The 26,187-nt window shown below is 36.7% G+C and overlaps 1 protein-coding gene across 2 annotated transcripts in view; it reads left to right on the forward strand.

Moving 5' to 3' along the window:
* The window catches only part of LOC121411840 (contactin-2-like), a 62,204-nt gene extending 39,305 nt beyond the window's left edge, over positions 1-22,899 (forward strand). For both annotated transcript variants that reach the window (XM_041604710.1, XM_041604712.1), the window contains 13 exons: positions 360-626; positions 2,175-2,453; positions 3,627-3,790; positions 4,570-4,693; positions 5,685-5,840; positions 11,265-11,408; positions 13,303-13,373; positions 14,271-14,502; positions 15,349-15,464; positions 16,470-16,656; positions 17,370-17,488; positions 19,297-19,480; positions 20,985-22,899. In XM_041604710.1, coding sequence (XP_041460644.1) covers positions 360-626; positions 2,175-2,453; positions 3,627-3,790; positions 4,570-4,693; positions 5,685-5,840; positions 11,265-11,408; positions 13,303-13,373; positions 14,271-14,502; positions 15,349-15,464; positions 16,470-16,656; positions 17,370-17,488; positions 19,297-19,480; positions 20,985-21,109 — 2,168 coding nt within the window. In that variant the 3' untranslated portion in view covers positions 21,110-22,899. The remainder of the gene's footprint in view (positions 1-359; positions 627-2,174; positions 2,454-3,626; positions 3,791-4,569; positions 4,694-5,684; positions 5,841-11,264; positions 11,409-13,302; positions 13,374-14,270; positions 14,503-15,348; positions 15,465-16,469; positions 16,657-17,369; positions 17,489-19,296; positions 19,481-20,984) is intronic.
* The last annotated feature ends 3,288 nt before the right edge of the window (positions 22,900-26,187 follow it).

Here is a 26,187-nt window from a genome sequence, read left to right on the forward strand (position 1 = left end):
TAGCTTTATATGAAAACAACATCAAAAATAAATGTATAGAAACTCGAAACCACTTTGAAACATGTACAACATAAAGCTGGGTTTAATTACTGCAGAAATTATTTTTCATATGAGCCTACCTGATATTCATACAGGCAGATTTTAAAGCCCAATTATTTTCAGTATATTTCTCTTTGATTAATTTATTGTTTTATATTGTGTAATTCTAAACATTTATTTTGATATATTTTCAGTGCTTTCATGTGACCATACAGAAATAGCTAGTTTAGTAAATTCTATTTTTTTCCTTTCATGAACAAATTAACTTATTAGATGTAATTATCTATGAATATATCTTAATGTCAATTTCTCTCCTGTAGAAACACCGTCATGGATTGATGAACCGCTGGGTACCATGAAAGATATCAATACAATGCAGGAATGGGACGTAGACGCCGAGAGTGCCACCGGTTATACCTGGTACCGCAACGGTGAACAGTTGGACGCTCTGGACAGACACGAGTTCCGCAACAACTTCCAGACACTCATAATAAGCGATCTTGTGACAACAGACACGGCCATGTATCAGTGCTTTGCAAGCAACGATCATGGCATGATATATTCCGCTGCACAGCTGTATGTAAGGGGTAAGGAGAACCGTGAATAGTGTCCTTGATTATTTGAGTCGAAGGAGGTTTTGTTTTGCATGTCAGCATGCCATTGAATACTAATTCATTTTTAACAGCATTGAAAGTTGGTGGACCTGAGGACAACACAAAATCCATGTTGTCTTAACGAAAAAAGGACCTCTGAGTTGAATCATGCCATGACACTCCTTTTCATTGAGCCCAGTAACAATAGGCAATGGGAACTGGTAAATCATCCTCTTCAACACAAATTATAAACCCATCGATCTAACAATTATCGGATGATTCATTTTTGTCTCGCCTGCGTAGCGGAGCGAGACATAGGTATCACTATTTCCGGTGTCGGCGGCGTCGTCAACAATTGTGTTGTACACCCAATAACTTTCTACAGCTTCGAGGTGGGATCACCAAATTCATACCAGAGGTCCATCTCCTGAAAGCACAGGTCAAGTTCGAATATGAGTTGAATTTGAATAAGGTCAAAGGTCAATGAACTTTCCATGACTGGCACTGTGCTATGTTGTACACCCAATAACTTTCTATAGCTTTGAGGTGGGATCACCAAATTCATACCAGAGGTCCATCTCCTGAAGGCACAGGTCAAGTTTGAATATGAGTCGAATTTGAATAAGGTCAAAGGTCAATGAACTTTCCATGACTGGCACTGTGCTGTGTTGTACACCCAATAACTTTCTATAGCTTCGAGATGGGATCGCCAAATTCATACCAGAGGTCCATCTCCTGAAGGCACAGGTCAAGTTTGAATATGAGTCGAATTTGAATAAAGTCAAAGGTCAATGAACTTTCCATGACTGGCACTGTGCTGTGTTGTACACCCATAACTTTCTATAGCTTCGAGATGGGATCGCCAAATTCATACCAGAGGTCCATCTCCTGAAGGCACAGGTCAAGTTCGAATATGAGTCGAATTTGAATGAGGTCAAAGGTCAATGAACTTTCCATGACTGGCACTGTGCTGTGTTGTACACCCAATAACTTTCTACAGCTTCGAGGTAGGATTGCCAAATTCATACAAGAGGTCCATCTTTTGAAGGTGCAGGTCAAGTTCGAATGTGAGTTGAATTTGATTAAGGTCAAAGGTCAATGAACTTTCCATGACAATAAGTTTGCCATAACACCTTAATAATTAATTCAATTTTACTATTTTACTCACATTATTATGAATTACATTCTTTTTCACTAACATTCATTTCCTTACTTCCATGGAAATCATTATAGCTTCATAGTATTAACAGCATTCTTAGTGTTATCTCATTTCCTAGGGATAAAGTAGGCCTATAGCATTATTGCATATGTAAACTGTCAGAACCACAATTCACCCCCTAAACTGCTGACAGCCTCGGAAGTCATATAGCATAGTTTTGACATACATTCTCTTCATACCTGCAACATGCAGGCAAGACAACGCTTGGCGTTTGCCTTGTTCATGAATTAATTTGTATGAACCTAGTACATCGAGGACTTTTTAATAATCTTTGTTCTAGCTGATATTCTCTTTTTTTTTTTGTTTCTTCGACTCCTAATCAGCCTTCCCACCCAAGTTCCTTAGCCCGATGGTACACGACAAGCCTGCCCCTCTCTCTGCTACAGTCACCATAGTATGCAACGTGGATGCGGCTCCCGCCCCAACGGTCACATGGCAACGCAATGGTCAAGCCATTACGAACAGCGCACACTACAACTTGACCGCTGACCCCCCCAACCTCGTCATCGTAGATGTCAACAATGCTGATGGTGGAACTTACCAGTGCACTGCCACAAATTCAAACGGAACTGTCAGTGGTGAGGGCAGTATTTCAATAAAAGGTCAGTTTACATTCTTTGTCTGTTTTTTGTGAAAGCTTTAGGAAATCCCAATATGTGGAAAACTTGATCAGGGGGCCATTTCATAAATCTGTTTGTAAGTTAAGAGTGACTTTAAGAATGACTGGTAATACTTGTGGTAAGTGATATTCACCATTAAATGATCAATGGTGATTATTTAGCGCATAAGCAAGGTTCACCAGTCGTTCTTAAAGTCGCTCTTAAATTACGAACAGCTTTATGAAACACCCACCTGGTGCAACTCTCTTGGTTTACTTTTTTGTGGAATGTTCTATATGATCCTACTTGTTTTTTCAATTTATAAGGAAGTTATTCTATCCATGGATTTAATGAATGTCATTTCTTTTTTTCTTCTTTCATTGCATTTTTACCTGTGTCATTGCAGGATTTGAATAATATGTGTACTAGTCTAATGAGTTGGCAACAGTCACTAGATTACAAATCGGTCTGTACTAGTATTTCATGAATTATTCAGATATGCTAATTGACACTGCTTTTCCTGATTGCATACTGCTGGTTCTATTGGAATACTGTTTTTCATTGAAAAGTGCATGTTTTCTGTCCTCAAACTGTTATATTAATGTATACAAAATTAAAATCCCAAATCAAATGGTAAATTGCCAACTCATCCACTCATCACATGGTCTACCTTCATTTAGTCTAATGCCATTACGTCCATCAACATTTCGTCTAACAACCATTTGGTCCAATCCTCACTTTGTCTATGACCATTTCGTCTCGTAACGAGTTGGTCTAATATCCATTTTATTTTCATTCCTTTTGCCCACTTAATACTGTGTCCAATTTGACGAAATGGTAAATGGTATACCAGGAATTCTGGGTTTTATTGTTTTGATGTGCGAGTTGATTAACATAAACAAGCATAGATTGAGTAGATGTATCCGGTTATCTCCTAAATAAGAAAATAAGATATTAATGGCCAATGGACCAACTGGTTATGAAATAAAATTGTGAGAGGACGAAATGCAATTAGACCATGTGGATAGTGGACGAACTGATGGTAGACCAAATGATAGTAGACAAGTTGGTAATTGGACGAATTGGCATTGGGGCCAATTGAAAATAAAACCAATCAAATATTTGCCACTTGAGTTTGATCCTATCTAATGTGATTGATATCAATTTGTTGAATAGATAAAACGGTGATCACAGTGAGTCCAGCTAATACTTTGGTGGAGGTCGGTGAGTCTGCCACTCTGTTTTGTAAAGCAGTTCATGATCCATACTTGGAACTCACCTACCTCTGGGAACATAATGGAGTAGAAATTGACCACAGCGATATAGAGAGATACAGAATGGTAAGAATGGATGAAATATCAGTGTCAACAAAATGGTTATGATGATGATGAATACGATGATGATGATGATGATGATGATGATGAATATGATGATGGTGCTGACGATGATGAATATGATGATGATGATGATAATGATACTAATTGATGGTGATGATAGTGATGATGATGATGATGATATTCATGGCGATGGTAGTGATGATAATGATATTGATGGCGATGATGATATTGATGGTGATGGTAGTGATGATGGTGATGATGATGATGATGATGAGGAGGAGGAGGAAGAGGAGGAGGATAGTGATATAAATGGCGATGATAATAATGACAATGACAAGATGATAAATGGTAATGGTGATGATGATTGATGATGATGATGATGATGATGACAATGATAAGGATATTGATATTGATGGTGGTGATGATAATGATGACGACTATGATGACGATGATGATGATGATGATGGTGATGATAATGATGACGATGATGATGATGATGATGATGATGATGATGATGTTGATAATGATGGTAATTACATGTATTATGATGAAGTGGTGATGGTAATGATGATAATTAATGGTGGTCGTAGTGATCGTTGTTAATGGATACAGCCATAATAAAGCAATGACACTGCACAATAATGTCACTATTTTGCAAATCAATGACATTGAAGGAGAGACCGCATTCATATTGTAAACAAAGTTAATTAAGTTTATCAAACCAGTCTTGTTGTGTATCATAATGTCTTTGCTTTCTTTTTTTTCTCCTTATCTTTGCGCAGACTGGGAGGGACAATGGCAACCTTGAGATCGTCTCAGCTGAACTACGAGATGGCGGGGAATACACGTGCGTAGCTCTGACCGTTGCTGATTCAGATCGTTCCAGTATTATGTTAAACATTGCAGGTTAGTATAAACCCCAGATAGAAGCCGTCTAATCATCGTAGTTCAGTAAAACAATAGTTTGTAAGATTGACATGCCTCTCTCCATTCAGATCCTGTGGAGGAGCCGTGGTGTAGTGGTTCTGACTCTCGCCTTGTAAACAGAGGGTCGTGTGTTCGAATCCCACCGCGGTCTGGCGTCCATTGGCAAGGCGTTAATCCACACTTTGCCACTCTCGACTCAGGTGCTAAATGGGTACCCGGTAGGATGTGAAAGTCATTGTAGCTTGTCCAGTATTGTGTGCGCCTCACAGGCGACTGACTGGAATACTCCCCAGGGAGTGGAGGATGTGCACACATTGTGTGCGGGAATGACTGATTGAATCCGATGACCGGGGTAATAATATATCTGTAAAGCGCTTAGAAACGTCGTTCCGATGGATTAAGCGCTATATAAAAGCGGATTATTATTATTAGTGATTGCACTGAAGAATGCTGAATCAACAGATCGCTACGGAATACAAGTTATTTCTTGTGACCTTTGATACGATAAATTTGTACATTGACCTTCTGGGAAATAATGTCTACTCTCTTCAGTTCTTTCCTTCTCCATTATACCAGAGAAAATAGTAATATGTTGGTATCCTTGGATGAATACCCATGTAAATATTAACCAGCATTCATATTTCATTGAAAGAGCAGACTTCAAAGAATTAAGGTCCGTCTGAAAATATCAAGTATAAAATGTGTTTAATTCATTGATAGGAGATATTTAAGTTTTATTTCAATTTTTTTTTTCGAATGTGCAAAGGTTCAATGAAACCTGACTTGACAACGTACAGTTGGTCCCTTTCCACAAAATGAGTAGTAGTAGTTGAAATAGCATTAGCTGCATCATTATCATCACAATTTTTGTTATTATTATTGTTGTTGTCAGCAGTGATCTTTTTATTACTTTACTCTCAAGTCTTTTTTGCAATTATCATTGTAACTGTTTTGTGTGTTATTTATATAGGACCACCTGGACCCCCGTCTGGACTCTCCGTGGAGATCGACAACATGGCCGCCAACCTACGCTGGGTGCCGGGCACGGACAACAATAGCCCTATCACGTCCTACACCATTGAAGGACAGACAGACCATAGCGACGAATGGGTTGAAATACGTACAGGTCAGTGTAACGGTTATTGAGCTTCCTTATAGCGACTTGATTTATAATACTAACCCATTTCATTGCATAGTGAAGAGGTGCCAACTGCTGCCTTTTGCGCCACTTTGATTTTCCAAAAGTTGTTCACTCCACATGCCAATATTCAAAGGTTTAAGGCCTGGTCCCACTGGCTGACGGACACAAAACGTATTCATAATGGATACAGCGGGCAATCAAAATTTTGGGGATGCTCTATCCATTTTCATCCGCTCCAGACAAAATTGGGCGAACAATGAAATCACAGTGGACGGATGCTCGATGGATGTAGAGTGTATGAAACACGTATGCAAAGAGTTCACAACAGATACATAACGTTTTCCAATGGATGGCAAGATTATTTTCCGTCTCACATCCTCTCTGCATCCGTCAGTGCAGTGGGACCAAGCCTTTAGATAGTGTTTTCTCGCCCAAAATAGATTTATAGCACTCGAAATGCTACAATACTGTTAATTATTGACTACTGAATGTGTACTTCCCGTAGGCTTTTTACAAGGATTGCTAGGCACATAGAGGTAATGCTTAGATGTTGGCATCTCTAATAGCAATGAAATTTGTTACCTGCTTTAGGAAGGAATTGATCCACATCTTGATGGTTGACTGCATTATTAATGCTATATTAACTGGCCTATTTCATTCATAACTCACTGCTTATTACAAGTAGCAAAAAAATGAAATATCTCTCTTTCTTCATATTCCTCAAACAAACAATACTTTTCACCATGCTTAAAGCTAATTTTTAACTTAGATTAGTAAGCCTTATGTATGCAGAATAAAGTGCTTAGTTCTATAGCTCATTTTACTTGTTTCTTGTTTGACTTAATCCATTTATTCTAAAATAATTTTTCTCTCATATTTTAATATTTTTCAAAATCATGATAGACAGGATTTGAGCACTGAAACATATCTATTATTTTTACTGCCTATAACCTGTGTGGCCCGTATTCTGATGGCAGGTTTAACTTAAACCCAGGTTTAAAGTGGTGGTTTAAGTATGGGAAGCCAAGAGTATCAAAAGTTTTATTAAGTTGTATGTTTCTTATTTTTACTGTGCTCTTTCCTGATTCATCTATGGTGAAGACAATCATCTATTTATATGTCCTAGACAATTATGAATGATTTGAGAGCCAAATGAACTGAAGTATGATATATCTTCTGCTAGTGATTTATGTAACAATTGGCTATCCATACTTAAACCACAACTTTAAACCTGGGTTTAAGTTAAACCTGCTATTAGAATACGGGCATATGAGTTCTGCAATCATACTATTTGTATTATCTCAAATCACTAACCACTCTCAATTAACTTTCTGCATAAGATGTTAACCACAAGGGGGGTTTAGAGCTAGAAGATCGCTGTTGTGACTATGTATTATATTGATACATTATTCTTTGTATCTAATCCCTAACACGTTTGCTTTGTACAGGCGTTTCAGTCTCCTCAGACTTTGGTGAGAATATTTATCTCTCAGTTTGTGAAGTCTATTTCTTTTTTAACGAATTCTTGAAAGTGCGCAGAGATGACAAGATAATTTATCACAAAAAGACAAGGAGAAGACTAAAAAAACAATATACCAAGTCTTGTCAAGTCAACTTTGGTCAAGATTTCAAGACACTGACCCAGTTCTCATTTACTTTTCTAAAATTAGTTACCCTTAAACTGGTTCAGGAAACCAGGTTTGGAAGAGCGCTTTACTAGCGTTCCTGTCTGATCGTCTGGAAGTAATTTTGAGAACCACTTCACGGAATGCAATCTTGTTGCTATAGCAGCGCTCTCCGTGGGGTCACATATTTCACATGAAATTTGAAACCGCAGCATAGGCATTCTGCACACAGTGTGTTGAGTAGTGTGCGTCCATTATGTGCGAAGATCACTTCCACAATATAGCTTCATGAAGAACGGATATGTCCTCCACTATGCCTAACTAAAGCGGTCTTGAAATTACATCACAAGGTGGTTTTCCAATCTGGTTAGGAAATCACTGCCAAGACTCTTAAAGTGTTCCCATTTCATGATAAACTAATTTCCACCAAACTAGTTTCCACCTCGCTAGTTTTAGGGCTGAAATGAGAACGGGGTCACTGTTTCATTAAGTTGGTTTTTATGAGAAGAAGAATAGATGAAGGTTTACTTGTCTTTTCATTCTGATCATATCCAAGATCTCTTCTTTTTTGTCTTGTCTAAAAAAAGTCAAATTGGCAAGACCTTGTCACTTTATCCTGGGAAAAGCACTATATAAAAATTGGCTATTATTATCATTATTATTATTATTATTATTAAATTATTATTATTTATTTTTTTAATTATTGTTATTATTAATTATTATTATCATCATTATCATCCCAACCAACAAAGTTGACTTTACAAGATTCAGTATCTTACTTTTTTTGTCTTATGTTGAATCATTTCCTTGTCTTTTGAGCTTGAATCATCTTGTTATTTGGTGCACTTTGTAGCTTCCATGATTTTGCTTTTCCTTTTATTCAAGAAACCATCCCTTTTACATCTAGAGCCTGGAATTCTTTTGTAGTTTGCTTCTGTTTTTTTTCCTTGATGTTCTTTCCCCTTTTGGTTGAGTATAATTTGGATTTTAAGAAATATATTTCAAATTCCTATGCTCTGGTATAATGAAGGCATTAAAAGGTATTAAATGATTCTTATATAAATCTAACAGTTGTAGTTTTGCAATATACTACATGCCCATATATGCATGAAAGTCATGAGCTTCTTTTTGCAAACAAATACATATCAAGGCCACTGCACACCTTACGACCCGACCGGTCGCCGACTGGCTTGCGACTGGGTTAGGGGAGATGTGACGTCACAGCTCTTGTCAGCTTGAGCGTTGCAGACCGGTCAGAGACCAGTCGCAAGGAAAATCGGAAGGATTTGACATGTCGAATCCTTATGACTGGATCGCAAGCTCAAGCCAATCAGACAGCATAGTTGCATAACGCGTATTATGATAAACAACGCGCATACGCAGCAGTGAGCGCAATTTCTCAGATGCTATGCCAAAAAGCGCGTGCGTGAGTCGCAGATCGGATCGCAAGGTGTGCGGTGTCGAGGCTTATAACTGCCTTGCGACTCATCTCCCCTCACTCAGTCGCAAGCCAGTCGGCAACCAGTCGGGTCGTAAGGTGTGCGGTGGCTTTAAGTTTCCAAACTGTGCAAGCCAATTCAAAATCTTAAGGCACAAAGTCACATTTAAGGCCTCTGACTTCTCTATTTGATTTATACAGAAAAGTAAAACCTGGAATACTGCAATGCTATACTTAATTTTTTTCTATGAAATTCTGCCAATTTTCTGTTTTATGGCATTAACATTAGCATTGATGAAGGTAGTAGTTGTTTTTATTTTAAGAGATTGTTTGACGTTCTGCTCTGTTCTTTCTGATTTCAGTTTAATGCATTTTGTCAAGTTGTGATTATTTCTCACTCATATTATTGCTGCTTATTCCTGAGATTCTCCCTCTAGTTAGATAATTTTTGTTTAATTTTCTTTATATTAAAAGGGTATCACTATAGCCCTAATTCTGTTTAATTCTACTTAATTGTCCATTTTTTATCAGAATTTCTAATCACCCATTTCAAGCAATACGCCACAGCCCTGTTTAATAGCATCTTCTCCAGACCTGAACAAACCAAAATATCCCATAATTCTTCCCTCCTTACCCAGAATGCAATATTTTGATTATGTGGTCTTCTAACATATACCCACTATAATAAAAAGAAATCTATCCTGCCAGTCTTCAAAGTTAATGCAATAATTAAAGTTACCAAGGAGTAAAGGGATTTCTTCAAATTATATTCATGTTTCTTTTAAAGAGTTGTTTCGGCTAAATGTCAAAGATTATATGAACATTTATAGCACGATTTGTAATAGGTCTTCATATCAAGACTAATGCTTCAGCACAAGAGCCTAATGAGGAACCAGTAGAGGACAGTTTTCCTTTGAAAAGTTTCAACAGCTAATACTCTCTATCTATTTCTATTCTCCTTTTTTATCGAGTTCATTCAATTTTGGGGGGGGGCACAGATTCATTTGTGCAATGGTTTCCTTTTATTAAATCTTAAAGTCCCATTTAAACTTGATTTGACTAATCTCCGCAACAAAACTGATGTACGTTTTTTTATTTAGAAACTTGATGAGATGAGGAATCAAAAACTGCGGCAGAGGCAAGAGACTTTTTTTGTCACAAAGTGACAGGACAAGAGAAAGTATAGCCTGACTCTTGATGTTATGGTGAAGTCATTATGACATCACATAGCATAAGTCATGACATCATAATGATATCATTATAAGATTATCAATAGGCCATTAGCTTCTCTCTCTGCAACTTTGGACAATCTTTTTAGACAATTTTTTTTGACATGAAGTATTGGTAGTTCATTAGCAAATTTAGGATCATCTGTTTAAGCATGTCTGAAGACTGTGAAAAATGTTGCTGAGGTTTTTGTCATACCATATCAGAATCATAATCTACTATAACTTAGGAATTACATTTTTCAGGTTAATACTTTGCCAATTTAAGGATTTTTTTAATCTACACGTGTAGACATTCTTGGAAACACAATAATATCAATTTTTTTTACCAAAAGAACACCCTGTACTTGCAAAATTGTATTTTCTTTCTCCTCATACAAGTTCAAGTGATATCAGTTGTTTCATTTTATTGTCTATTTATGCTACTTTCTTCGTAAAAGAAAGGTTTCTTTTCACTGCTTGGATTTCTCCATACATTCGTAATGTAAAATCATTTCTTTTTTGGATTTTGCTCAGTGTATAGTAATATAAGATAGCATTGCTTAAGTGAGATAGCAATATGCAAGCAAACAGGATCTAGAATTCATTTCATCCAAAAATTATATATAGTAATTATTGTGACGTTTCTATGGTACTCAATACTGATGTTTCTAAGGCCACAATTGTCTGACGGTAAATTAATTATGGGAATCTAAAACTAAAAGTTTAAGCAATATATGAATAAATCACTAGTTCTCAGAATCACAAGATATGGAAAGATAGTTTCAATTTCACAATAAAAAAAATATATACAGGATATTCATGAAACAGGATATCCATGAAAACTTCAATAAAAATCAATCTAACCTGATCAATGATGTTAGATTACCACCATTATCTAAAAAAAAAACGGCAGTGTTTGGATTGCGACATAACTGAGTCATAATTCCACAATTCAACCACACTTCTTGCATACCAATTACCAAATATACCAAATATGTTAATAACTCTGAGTTATTCTATAATAAAATAATGATACCTTTAATTATTTGTATATAGGTGAAGGTGAACGCTCTACCTCAGTTTGTCTGACTAATTCAGTATAATAAAATAATGATACCTTTTATTGATTTGTATTTAGGTGAAAGCGCAGGCTCGACCTCAGTTCGTCTGACTGACTTGGAAGCCTACAGTTTGTACTCCTTCCGTGTCATAGCTATCAATCGGATCGGGGATGGTGAACCCAGTCAACCTGTTCAAGCCACTGAAAGGACTGGAAAAGCAGGTAAAAAAAAAGTCACCTCGTAACATAAAACATACCAGGCAATGTTTCATAAAGCTATTCTTGGGCCCGTCTTACAAAGAGTCTCTTTGTATCTTATGTGTTTGTGATCGATTGAGTTTTTCCAGACATACACGTATATCAATCAGATGTGTTTATTAAAGTATGGGATATTTAACATCACCATCCAAAAGATGTTACCAAGGATCAGATTTTTTTATAATTTCAAATCTCTGCATCAATTTTTAGCTTCCCCGTATGAATTGGATTACAGGATTATGTTACAATGTCCAGTTTGTCCTAAAACGAGGTCATTGCAATTCTTTCAAATCGGTCACCATTTTGAGATTGATTTGGAATGTGTACTTATGAGATAGGAGAGATTAATCTACAGTAGAAATTGATCTGAGGCAACTCTTACGGGACACCCATATAAAGCTAGTTTCATATCCATCGTATGAGCTCATTGATTTGTTAAATATAATTTTTCTTTTTAGTTTCTAGTACAACCCATTTTAATGTTAGGGACAGCAAATAAGTTATGAATCAAATGTATGATGATGATAAGGTTTATAAATAATCATTTATTTTCTTTTATTTTATAAACTAATTTATAACATATTGTCACTATATATATCATCTATTCATATTAATATGTATCTATATTCAGGGTTCCCAGCCAATCAGGGAAACTTATTTTATCATTTACCAGTCAGGGAATTTTATTCCAAAAATGTCTAAAATCTGGGAAAATTTGGTCAATTTTGATTGGCCAAAGAAATCGAAAAACACAACCATGTTTTTACTGCAAATATCACTGCAACAACAAAGAAAACATGTTAAGGTGGAAAAGAGTTGAATTAATTATCCTGAAGTTTTTTTAGACTGACTTCATCTGGGGAAAATCCAGTAATTTTGTTTTCTTGCAATGCTGGGAATGCTGATATTACTGTTGAATATTGTAGTCTGTATAGTTAGTTTTGGGCAATTCCATTAAATATTTGACCATTTTGTATGTCAGGCCCCATTTTTCTCAAGTTTTACTTCACTTCATAGAATGACCAAGTCATGGTCATTTGAGAGCATTAAGCCCCTCTTACACCTTCACGGAAGCAACACGGATTATCTCGGATTGTCAATCCGGGGTCATCCGTGTACAGTCCGGGACTACCATGTACACTCCGGCTACTCATCCGGCGCCATCCTTGATGTACCGGCATGTCCGGGAGAAAAATTGAACATGTGCAATTTTTCATCCGGAGAACAAGGACTGATAATCATCCGTGTTCATCCTTGTAGCTTCCTTGTACATCCGTGTAGCTACCGAATGCATCCGGGAGGCTCCTTGTAAGAACCGGGTGATCCTTGTTGATACCGGCTTTATCTGGGGTCAAATGTTTGTATTGTTTGCGTACATGAACAATAGTCCGTATTCATAACCAAGCACGAGCATGCTCCAGATGCTGCAAAAAGGGACGAAACTTCATTCTAGCAAGATGCCGGCGACAAGAAGTGGTAAGGTCCGTGTAAAGACCCAGTAACATCCGTGATCATCCGGGTATTCCGTGTTGGCTCCGGGAGCATATCAAACAGGATCCCTATTGCTACCTTGCCTATCCTTGTAGACTCTGTACTTTTCCGTACATATCCGTGTTAATAACCAGTTAACTCCGTACTCACTCCAGGAATGCTAGGAAAATACAAATTTGGCACCCCGGATCATCATGGACTGAGATCCGTGATGATCCGTGTTGCATCCGTGAAGGTGTAAAAGGGGCTTTACAGACTATCAAAAGAACAAGAAATCAGAGACAGAGAATTTCATGAAAGTCCCAATATAGGGGGTCGGACGTACATATTTTATGGAATTTCCCTCTTGTAATTTTTTTTCTTTCAGCCCCTACTAAATCACCAATGAACATTGGAGGAGGAGGCGGCAATCAAGGAGATCTAAGAGTCACATGGGATGTAAGTATATATTGGCTGCTCTCATGGTGACACGACCTTTGCTCCTCCGACATTTGCTCCAGTCTTAATATCTCAGAAGGCAGAGGGTTAGAGTTTATTTAGTTTTGAGGTTGCATTTTGTGTTTGGCTTAACATGCAGATTTTCCATCCGAGCAATCGTCGCCAGAGCAAATGTCATAGAATGGCAGAAAGGATTCTGCAGAATATTGAATTGAATTGTATCGAATATATCTATCATCCAATCAGGAAACTCGTTTCACATCGGGTTAACATATCGATGTGCACATATACAGAGTGATACAAAATTACTATTTCTAGTGGAGTACAATCATGCGTAATGTATGTCTTCATTAGAATTATCCAAGCAAAGTATATTTATAACTTAAATTAGTCTGAGTTAATTCAAAATTCAATATCAATTAAAAGCACAAAAACTACTCAGCAAAGTGGTAGGACACTTCTGCTAGATATTCAAGCCATCTTTCCAAAAGACAAAGTGAAAAAATATTTTATGGCAAAAACATAAAATATGAAAAATAAGTTGTTAGTAACACAGATAAAATTACAACTATTGTGGGTGTTTTGGGCTGATGGTACTGACACTCGCCTTTGAATCCGAGGGTCATGGGTTCAAATCCCAGCCATGGGGTAGTTTCCTTCAGCAAGGAATTAATCCACACTGTGCTGCCATCAACTCAGATGAGGTAAATGGGAACTGGCAGGCAGTAATTCCCTTGAAGTAGCTGTGAGCTCTGGAATCAGTAGCTTAACTTATCTGAGATAATATAGGAGCACCTAACAAGGTGGATTATTGTATTATTATCATTATTTTTTCATTATCATACATGAGTTTCTTCTTGATCTGTTCAATAAAACAAATCTTTGATTCACTTCCAGCTGTTCCCCACGGCCGATTGGAACTCTGACACGGTGTCTTACAGGGTGAACTGGCAGAAGGTCGATAGTCAGGTGTCCTTGACGGGTGATGTTGACGGAATGGATACTACCGTCTACGTAGCGACAGTAGGCATTGAACTCTATACGCTGTACAAAGTGAGAGTGATGGCCAAAAATGATATTGGAGACGGACCCTACAGTGATTGGGCATTCGTCTATTCTTATCAAGAAGGTGGGTATGCATACAGTGGTGCTCAAAAACCCAATCAGAAAATAAACTGATGTAAATTCTTCTCATTCATCCAGTCGTGATCAATATACAAATTTAAATTTTAAAATGAAAAAATCAACTCACTGTTGGGACTTTTTGCCAATTATCGATTGGCTTCTTCGGGCGATGATGATCCGGATGATAATAATAATAATAGGCATTTATATAGCGCCATCTATCTAGAAATATTCTATTCCGAGGCGAGGCCCTTATAATGTTTGAGATTGTGCAGATACGGTGCGCACTGAACTATGTCCAGCGCGCGAAAAATGACCTGGAATCTTTTGAATTGCACGGTCCCACATATGTGGCATGTTAAAGCGGAGGCATCCGCTTTAACCAGAAAATTAACATACTTAGAGTGTTCCAAGTTCTGCCATGTTTTAGATATTTAATTGTGAAGTCAGATGATAAGATATTGCATTCAATAAAGCTTGTTTCTCTGGGCAAACATTGTAGTGTTACTGTCTACATTCAACACATGGCATGAGGGAGTGCATTTTGTGATGGGGTTCGCTCACCTTGGAGCACAACTGTATATTACATTTGGCGCATATATTCACTACTGAATGATACGCACCGTACCGTATAAGCTAAAACAACAACAACAATACGTACATGAACATTAGTTCATTAAACATTATCTGAACTCGAGTTAGTTGAGGCTCTGTTCAACTATTGCACAAAAACCTTTGGCCATATTTTGTATAATTTTTTCTGCTATTTTTTACAATACACTTTTTGTCAGGGTGCACTCCTCCTTTAAATGTTTTACAATTCTCTTGTTGACCTCATTTTGGCTTACAGCACCCAAGACGGCACCCACTGGAGTGACGGCAGAGAAGGCTTCCGGATCCTCCATTCTTGTTTCATGGGACGCCATTGATGAAAGTACATTCCAGGGAGAACTCATGGGCTATAAGGTAAATGATTTCTACTCAATACTGCCTTCCACCGACAAACTGAAGCAACTCTCTGGACGGAGTTTCTTAGTGAATGAGAGAAATGCGTCATGGTTGTATTTGGAAATATATAGAGTTACTTGCTTTTCAGAAGTTGAGGGCTATGTGAATCCAATTCTTTAAGTATCATGTAGAGCATACAGACATCCAAAATCAGGAAAAAAAATCAACTTTGAAAGCAAAATCAGAGTTGCTTCCTGTTCTCAGTGGATGGCTGATTAAATTTTATGCATATGATGTCATAATATTATAGCGCCCTCCCTCAGAGGATATAAAAATATGCATAATTGAGATATGTCAGCTGCAGATCATCAAATGCCAGGCAATGGCTTCGACCTCTAAGATGGCTGGATGATGACATCAATGCATACAGTCTGTAGAGATAGTGGTCTGTATTATGTAGTCTAACTCATTGCTAAAGAAATGGGAGGCCAGAAAAGTCCTCATTTTGTATACAGCATGGCCCGCATTCACAAAGGTGTTTTTTTTAAACCCTCGGTTGAACCCACGCTCATTCACCGCATACATTTAAAAAATGTCCAGTGCTGATGCGCGCTTTTGTCACAGTGCGCCACATTGACGCCTGCTGCCATGGTTAAGTACGCTATTTTATTCATTAATGCACTGATTGAAGAGTGGACTCATGAATAAATTAGCGTACTTAACCATAGCAACAGGCATCAATTTTGCGCATGATCAAACTCACTATGGAAGGCCAGCAACGCACATCTAAAAATTCATGTTTGTTCAAAAGTATTTCTAGATATGATGTATTTCTTAAATTCATTGATATGTCGACATTTTGGTGTGTTTGCCTTTGTTGCAAAGGACAAATTTGCAAATTCCTTTGGTAAAATTATGACACTGTACGATTTCCATAGACTCGCGATTGATTAGATCAATCGTTAGTCTTTGTAAGACGGAGGCCCTGATCGCCTATCTTCCTCTCTCTGTATCTCCCTTTAGTTGAAGTACTGGAGCGATGACAGCAATGAAGCCAATGCTAACACAGCGGTCAGTCAGGGCGTTGGTACCTCAAACACGATCATCAACCTTGAACCTGACACCCGCTACACAGTCATGGTGGCAGCCTACAGCGGAGGTGGCAACGGACCTGATAGTAACACGGCATCAGATAGAACGTTTAAGAGCGGTAAGATTGAGCAGAGTTGGCTGGATGTGTCTTCAAGGACAAGATTGCCAATGTATCTTGTTCATATTTTTAAAATCTATTCTCTGGTGCCATACAAGAAGTATTGGTGTCCATTGGTCTGCAGTGCAATTTTCTCTGTGACAGTTATGACCTATGTCTAGAATCCAAAAAGACCTAGATGGTGGTAGTGATATGGTTTTGAAATATGTAAGGATTAGAAGAAAGGTTTTGGTTAGTTTGGTTCAACGTGCACATGCATATTCAATTTTTTTAATTTTTTTTTTGCCTTTTCCATTGAAACATTTATCTCATTGTTAATCTGTTAAGAAGGAAGAGTGAACAACTTTTTTTTAGTGCACAAGTTTTTTGTCATCTTCATATTTGCAACATCACTTGTAATCACAATTTCACTCAACTCACTTTCTTGTGGAAAAAGCTACTTCAATACATTTTCCAATTAAACTTGAAATAAAAAAAAACATTGAGCTATGTCCAACGTATTCCTACATTATGAGTTTCGGATTTCATTTCCTTCTTTGGTGCATGTTGGGCTGATACTAGCAATGATTTTCATTTCTTCTGATCAAAATTTCCAAAACAAATGTATTCTGAAACCATGATGTACGAGAAAACTCAACATGTTTACATACTCCCACAAAGCAAAGTTTGAAAGGGATTATATAGGATTTTTTTTTCTTTCTATACTTGTACAGCGCCCTCTATGCAACCAACTGGTGTTATAGGAGAACTGTCAGATACAGGAGTCGATCTTAAGATCAATTGGAATGGTATTACGACGACATCATCTGAGGAGCCACTCTTAGGATACAAGGTAAGGGGCCTGTTTCATAGATAGAAGCAATCAAACACAGCTTGGTTTTGAGCCAATCTTACGGGGCTATTTAGGACTTGCGCTTGATTTTTTAGATGCATTTAAAGTCAACACTCACATGTTTTATATATATATATATATATATATTGTAAAGAAATGGATGAAGAGAACAATGGTAGGCGTAGCTTAAATCAAGGTTCCCCAGAGCTATCTACCCTTTGTTACCCTATCTACCATTGTTCTCTTCATCCATTTCTTTACAATATTTAAATAAAAGAGTTGCCAAAAAGCTGTTGTACAGGTAAAGCTTTACACATTTGTATTTCTTCTCTCATACGTGTACTGTATCAAAGCAATAGCTTTGATCCAGCTGAGGCATGGCGGCTTATCATTGTTCAAACCCACCTTCACCCGACAAAGGAAATTATAATTGGTATGGTGTCGAAAATCTGTCTATCTGACGGTCAATTGGATCAGAGTCGCCCTAACCACTAACCGTCTCTGTGGTCTAGTGGTTAAGGCACCGGCGTTCAAAGCTGGGGGCCCGGGTTTGATTCCCGGCAGAGACATTTTTTCGGCATCACCAATTTTTCCAAAGGGTAGATAGCTCTGGGGAACCTTGATTTAAGCTACGCCTACCATTGTTCTCTTCATCCATTTCTTTACACAATATATATATATATATATATGCAATAGCTTTGATCCAGCTGAGGCATGGCGGCTTATCATTGTTCATAACTCACCTTCACCCGACAAAGGAAAATATAAATGGTATAGTGTTGAAAATCTATCTATCTGACAGTCAATCGGATCGGGCTAACCCTAGCCACTAACCTGTCTCTGTGGTCTAGTGGTTAAGGCACCGGCGTTCAAAGCTGGGGGCCCGGGTTCGATTCCCGGCAGAGACATTTTTTCGGCATCACCAATTTTCCCAGGGTAGATAGCTCTGGGGAACCTTGGTTTAAGCTACGCCTACCATTGTTCTTTTCATCTATTTCTTTACAATATTTAAATAAAAGAGTTGCCAAAAAGCTGTTGTACATGTAAAGTTTTACACACACACATATATATATATACTCAATGTGAAGAATGACAGAGATATTGAATGTCTGTTGTTATAAATGTATAGTTCTGGAAAATATTTGATAAATTTGATATTGAAGTATAATTCTAACATTAAACTTCTTCCAACATGTATCGACTGTTGGTATGTTTGTATTTGTGTTGCATTTTTTTCTTTTTCATTATTTGACTCTTCAAAATGCAAATTTTAATATTTGATCTGAATTAATTCCCTATCTTTGTAATTTCTTAATTTACAGATTTACTCAATTCATTTTGGACGTTTCCATACAAAGAGTCATTTCTGGCGTATCTCTGGATTCTTTGTTTATGAAGTGGTTTATACAAAGAGGGAATACATTTATAAAGAAACTATCTGGCCAAAAAAAATTATCAGACACAATTTTGTCATTAATTGGTCCCATTGATGATAACCATCATGAATCCAGCTTTTAATGTATCCCTTCAATTTTGAGTCAAAATTTGTTTCAGAAGTACTTGTTATAATTGTAATTGTTATAATTGTAATTGTAATATTCTATTACTGATGTGTAAACAGACATCAGTAATGATGTGTAAACAAACATTACATAATACATGTATGTAATACAACATTCACACATCTTTTTCACTGTGTTGAGCTGAACAAGACCTGACCACAACATATGATACATGTGTTGAGGATTCGTTTGTGTATTGAAACTATCGGCTTTCTTTGACATTGTCAATCTTGTACATATCCACAGGTTCGCTACAGGACAGAAGGCACGTTCGCCGAAGATGCTGAGACCCTCGTTGTTCAAGGCACCGACGACACATCAGCTGAAATCAGAGACTTGACCTCCGATATGACCTATTTGATCACTGTCCTGGGATACAGTGACGGGGGCAATGGGGCGAGCAGTTCCCCGCCATTATCAATTACAACAGGTGGGTGCAAGAGGATGAGGATTGGCAAATTATGGAAATCCTTTCTCTGTTTTTGTCCTCATTTTGTGTGGACAGTGACGCATAACAGGATAGAAGAGTTGCAATTTTGTCTCTTACATTTTTAACATTTTCCTTTTTTTAATAGCATGTTGTACTCGTAATATATAATATTTGATATTGTTGGCATTGCATCTATCTTTGCTTTCTCTTCCTCTCTCCTATGTCTTTTTTTCTTCTGTCCTCCAATTTTCTGTTTCCCCATTCTCCCTATCCCTTTTCTCTTGTAAGCCAAGTCTGCCCCGACTGTAGGTTGATTTGAATGAATAGAAGTGGATCGGCTAGAATGTAAAATGTTGAGGGCTATGCTTATTTTGGTTATCTATTCGTTCGGGTCTTGTACTTTTGTTAAAACTTTGATGCATGTCCAACAATCTTATTATATGTTTCAGTGCTCCATTCAACCTTGTTAACCGCCTTTTTTTTCAATTACACAATTTATCGTTCTCTTTATAACCCAATAATCCACAATGCTATTCAACGACTATGCCAATTGTTACGACACATTTCTTTTTCCCTGTTGATCTTACTGTTTCCGTTCCACACGAACTTGTTAATTTTTTATCAACATAATTCCATATCGCCACTCATTTATGTTTCTTGCTACTTTTGCAAGGTCGAATGGAGGTCACTCTTTATTGTGTATTGACTGGCTGTTTTATTTATTTATTTGTATTTATCCATATAATATATACCTTGTTTATTTGCGTTTTTTGTCTATTTGCGTTTTTTGTCAATTTATATGTCATATTTTTTACCTTGTACTAGCATATTGTAATTCAGCTTTTGGCTGCAACGAATGTTTTTTGATGTACCAATAAAGACCATTATTATCATTATTATTTTGAGGCAGATTTTGAGGGGTTATCATACATTTTCATGCATCCCCCATCAAAGGAGGTTACAAGGGGCATTCATTGTGCGGTGTTTTCTATCATTTTCTTTGTTATGTTAATGATATACAATCTTGGGAGACTAAAGGTTTGTTTGGCAGATGGACTTCAAACTGGGCTCATAAAAGAGCGCTGTTTAACTGATATGATTTGAAGGTCATCATGTCAAAAATACATAGTTCAGACATGAAATCATTCCCAAAATATTTTCTCACAAAAATAAAATCCTTCTAAACAGCAACGCTTCTGATCCTCACCTGCCTCTGCTACGAAAATACAAAAATACTAGTGTAAAACTCTGAATATTTTTCTCTGTATCATGTGACATTGAAGGTCCCTGATAAAGATTTTAACATCATATCACCCCCCCCTGCTCCGCCATCAAACGTGAACGTGAATATCACTGATTTCATCATTTGTTTTTATTTCTAATACATGAATTTATCGTCTGGGGCTTTCTAATTGAATTATGTATCAGTGCAACTAATCTCATGATCAAAACATGTAGATTTTCAGTACTGATGTGATATTTTTGTCTCTTTTTCTTTACATAGGTAAACGAAAAACGGGGGAATCAAGCGACGATGGAGGAAACAGAGCGACAAGGACCGTGGGAGTCTTATCGTTCTCTCTTTTCTGTTTGGCAACACTCCTTCATTCATTATTTCACCTCTTATGAAATGGTACAGACCAAATACTGTAGTCTATATGTAGTACTTCAGCTCATACCATTGTAAAATAGGGATGTCTTGCCTCATGATAGAGTGAGGGTATGGGGTTTGTGTAGAATATTGGACATGAGTATGCGTGACAGTTAAGGGGATTGGTGCACTCTCTTTCTCTGTCTCTCCCCCCCCCTTGTTATATTTTTATCTTTTAATGATATTCCTTCATATTCTCTCATTGACATTGAGACCTTTTGTGCTGGAAAAGGAATCATTAATGTCCACTTCTCAAATTTTACTTTGACTTTAGTAAATGATTAAGTGTTCATACATTTTTAATGGTCACAAATTATGATGCTTCATTTATTAGTAAGATTCTATATGATTGAACAATCAAATCCATCATCTCATTCATGTTTAATATTTGGTCAATGTAGACTTTGAAAGGAAGAACTGTATTAATCATGATATATATTTTAAATCCACATTCGGTATAAGAAAATGGAAGTTGAGCTTTTTACACTGAGGAAGACTTTATGTCTGTTGCTCTCTATTAATTCAAAGTCAAATGAATCTCTATCCAATCTGTCTGTCGGAAGTCTTGAAGTCACCTCATACATGAACAAACTTTGGAAAATGGAAATATGGATCCTAATCAAATGATTGGCTGCGAGCCGGTCATGTGACGTGCATTATTTCGACTGTTGCACCGAGTAAGAGTGCATGAGAAAAGTCATATTGCATGGGGATATGTGTTTCAGTGCAAAGAGATATGTTTCATTGTGATTGCTAATCAAGCAGTAGGTACCGAATGACGCAGCGCAAATATGTGTTTATCCTGTGCCTGTATTCAAGGGAAATGATCAGTACCTCTGCGCTAGTAGGTCGTAAATCGAAACTAATGTTGCATTTAGATTTTCACATGATTTTATTATCAAACGATAAGGATCTTATGCCTTATTTCATAAATCGAATGATTTGTGTCTCTTTTTCGTGCATCTCTTCAAATAAGCGCTCGTAAGGGCTTCAGAGTTGTCCAAAAGCTACTCTGCTGCACGTCGTAGCTTCTGACAGCTACTGAAGCTATCATGTGCGCTAGTTTAATCTAATGCACTCACATCCGTGCGATATTATGAACTATATACCACTTAAATAAAGGTGGTGTAGAGTGATAGCCCAATATTTTTTTTAGCAACTTGATATTTTGTTAAACCGATAGATCAGAGACATAAAAAAAGACTTACATGTCAAAACAGATTTCTTGTTTCTTGAAGAAACCTCAGGCATCGACCAGATATTTCCAAATATTGTTGATATATTATTGTACAGAACAGTTATGCATGTCATGACTGTGTAATATACAGTGACTGTATACGAGTGTGTATGTGAGTGAGTGCATGGGAAAATTATATATATGTTTTGTAATATATTCTGCATGTTCTGTGCGGATCATAACAGTTTTTTTGTTTCTATTTATATTACGCTCAAACTTTTGTTCTCCGCTGAATCATCTGTGTTATGTCAAAGTCTTATTTTTTAAATACCTGAGTTTGGCAATATTGATGTCGATATGCAAGCAAAGTTTATTTTGCAAATTATGTTTCCATGTGAGTTAATATGTTTTGAGGATAAATTATATTTGAGTTTTTTGTTGTTCTTTCAAGTAGTATTCTGTTAAACTTTGCAAATCTTTTCCCACCACTATACAGACTATCAGGTTGATCAATCTTTTGCTTTATATCAAGAAAGTATTCTACTCTTGAAATTAAAGGGATTCTCTAGGCTGAAAATTATATGATTTGAACAGATGTAGAAAAATCAAACAAACAAAATATTGAAAATTTGACAAGTAATAACAAAGCTGTGGCATTTTAAAGATTTACATTATTCCAATGAAACAGTTCTAGGCATGTCTTTATGAATATTCAATGAGCAAACTGATGATGTCATATCCTCACTTGTTCTTTTGTATTTGGTTACCAAAAGGTTTATTAAATTATTTTTCTAGCAAGAACCAAGAAAATTTGATTGACTGATTTAGTGTGTTAGATATTTATTGCTGTAACTTATTTCATTATAAGTGAGATATATCATTCACACATGTATGACAAGATGATAATTTTTCAATTTCATGTAATAACATGATAAAAGGGAAAGTGGGGCTGTGACATCATCAGCCCACCTAATGAATATTCATGATGACATGCTTATAACTGTTTTCACAAAATATTGCTGAACTTTGAAATTCAATAACTTTGTTAATTGTTATCAGATTTGGAAAAAAATTTCAGCATTTTTCTCTGTGAATTTTACTCTGTTTATGTAGATATTCATATTTTCAGCCCGGTGTATCCCGTTCAGTTAAAGCGCTTCTGTATTCCTGTTGCTGCTTTTGAAAGTCAGTACTTTATAGATAGGTTCTTAAAGAGTACTAAACCTTAGGTTCTATGTTGAAATTTTGTTCTTAAGTAGGGTCTTTGTGATATGCTGAATCTCACTACATTTAGGAGTTTCATAGTAAAATGTATCATGTAGAAATAGATAACAACTTCTGTTTTTCTCTTGAATGAAGTTCATCATCCATTTAAATTCTATTGTATTCATATTACCTGTACATTTTGAAAGCCCAATGAGGGCATGCTTTTATTTTGTATATCTGACTTTTAACTGTATGTTTTGAACCTTGGTGCGGGATAAGCACCGAGAAGGATGGCACTTTTTAATCATAGACCATTTGTAATATATCATTGTATATTTCTTGGTGCCTCTGTTAACGTGGTGTTTACATACATGTCTTGTGTATCATTATACAATGTGATATCTATAGTAGTAGTGTTTATAGCAGTGGTAGTAAAAGTTACATATCTGTACAGATAATTAAACATATTTAGCGAAGTGTGGAAGTTAAAACAGATACATTCACAACATAGTTAGGTAATGGTGTTCTTCATTTTTTTTCTCCATCAGTGTCCACCCCCCCCCTTCCCCATCATTTTCTTATGTTTTCTTTCCCCCTCTTTCTCTTTCTGTCACTTCCCTCTTTCTTTATCCCCTTATCTCTCACTCTCTCTCTCTCTCTACCCCCTGTGAAGAAATGTCTGAAGTTATCTACGTATTTGTCATGTTTGACTTTCCAGTAATTCCCTTTTTTGTCACAATCAACTGTTTGCACCTGAACATTGTGTTACCTCATACACAGGAAGTTATTTCTATTCCTTCTAGGTGCTACAAAGGAAATTATTGCCTCATTTATCCATCTTTCTACTATCCAAACAGACACAAACTCTTTAATCTTGTATCTTAAATGTCAGAAGAGCTGCAATTGCTCGATACATATATGTTATGCAAGATGCAAAAGATTTTTTTGTATCAACATTTCGCTTCTTCCTAGTTTATTAAATCTACGTCTAATCTATATCTAATTTGATACCGGATCTAAAAGAAAAGGATGTAAAAGTAAAGGACTTAATATCGAACTTTGATCTTGACAAATGTTCATCTTTGTGAAGTCACATGCTAGTGAAATCTACAATCATGCCACAAATGTCTCGTACCTCATTTTCACAATCTAAGAACAAACAAAATAAATGCTAATGTCTTGAAGTACCACAAGAATACCACCTAATCTAATATTTTTAGGTAATATTGTGGTTTTTTCTCAACATTTTCATCATTTGATAATTAAATTCTTATGGCTTTGACACCATCTTAACTCGAGCTATTTAATGGCGTTAATGGTTTGAGATGATACTGAAGTACCAAAAAAACATGAGGAATGTAGGAATATAGAGGGAGCCCTCTCAATCTTATACCTTTTTCACCTTTGCTCAACGGTGGCTCAACCGGCTGTAGTGGAAAAAGCCGTTTTATTAATTTTGATTCAAACCACCTATATGTAGTTGGACAAAAAATAAAAAAACAGCTGTTTTCGACTCGACGTACAGCCGCCGTAGAACAAATCCTTTAATATCAGAAGTTAACATTTTATAGCCTTATGACCTCTTAGATATCAGTGTGTATTCATCAATAAAAAAAAATTGTATTCTGGATATATGAAGTAGAGTATGTTTCTGTTCTTTTTTGTTTTTTTTAGGTTAGTGCCGCCCAGGTCACAATTTTGCCAAGAGTGTATTTTTTATTTAGCTGCAACTAATTTTTCCAAAACTTAAATCAAACTGAAATTTATTTACAGCAGATAAAGTATTCATTTTCGTGATGTCACATTACTGAAAGTATAAATCTATGTTACCATTTCTTATTATTCTTTTTGGTTGGAGGGTCAATTATTTGTATAGGTTGTTCCTTGATCATGTGATTAGTGAAGCACTTTACTTCATTCTTTTTATTTGAAATCATCATATGTTTAGAAAGAAAACCAAGGATTTCAGTCATCAAAATATTACTGCACGCAAAAGCCGAGTTCATGTTGGTGCAAACACCACATTTCGGGCATTGCGTGCACACAATGCCTTTAGCCTCGCGCCAAAATGCATTGCATAAGGGCGTTTCTGCACTGATGTAGGGCACAAAAATGTTTTGCTAAAGGCATTTTTGCACCGACAACAAAACAAGTTGTGGTGTTGACCCATCATTGGATGTCCCATGTTTATTGTACAACGCCTACTTAGCTTGTTGTACGCGATCAAATGGGAGGCTGAATGTCACACATTCGTACCGTTGCACACAAGACGTACCATCCAAAATGTACCATTGCACGGCTTTAGAGGTGACGTCACAATGCGATTTCATTGAATAAGGTGACAATGCGCGTACAGCCCGCTGGTTAAATGCGCAATGATTATGTGCGCTTGTGGGATTTTGCTTTCAATATTTTTGCTCCCTTTCATAGATTACTGGAGGGAAAAACTCTTTTTTTTTCATATTTTCGCTAGATTCCGAGGCGTTGTACAACACAAATAGCGAATATTCTTATTCGTGCAATGGTGCAAGATTTTGCATTCGGTTAAAGAAAGAAACGCTCTATTCAACTCGGCTACCGCCTCGTTGAATAGAGCATCTTTCTTTCACCTCATGCGAAATCTCGCACCATTGCACTCATGCCTATTCGCTATTTGTATATTATAAAACTTCA

This window comes from Lytechinus variegatus, chromosome 3 (assembly GCF_018143015.1).
Source record: "Lytechinus variegatus isolate NC3 chromosome 3, Lvar_3.0, whole genome shotgun sequence".
Classification (NCBI taxonomy): Eukaryota; Metazoa; Echinodermata; class Echinoidea; order Temnopleuroida; family Toxopneustidae; genus Lytechinus; species Lytechinus variegatus.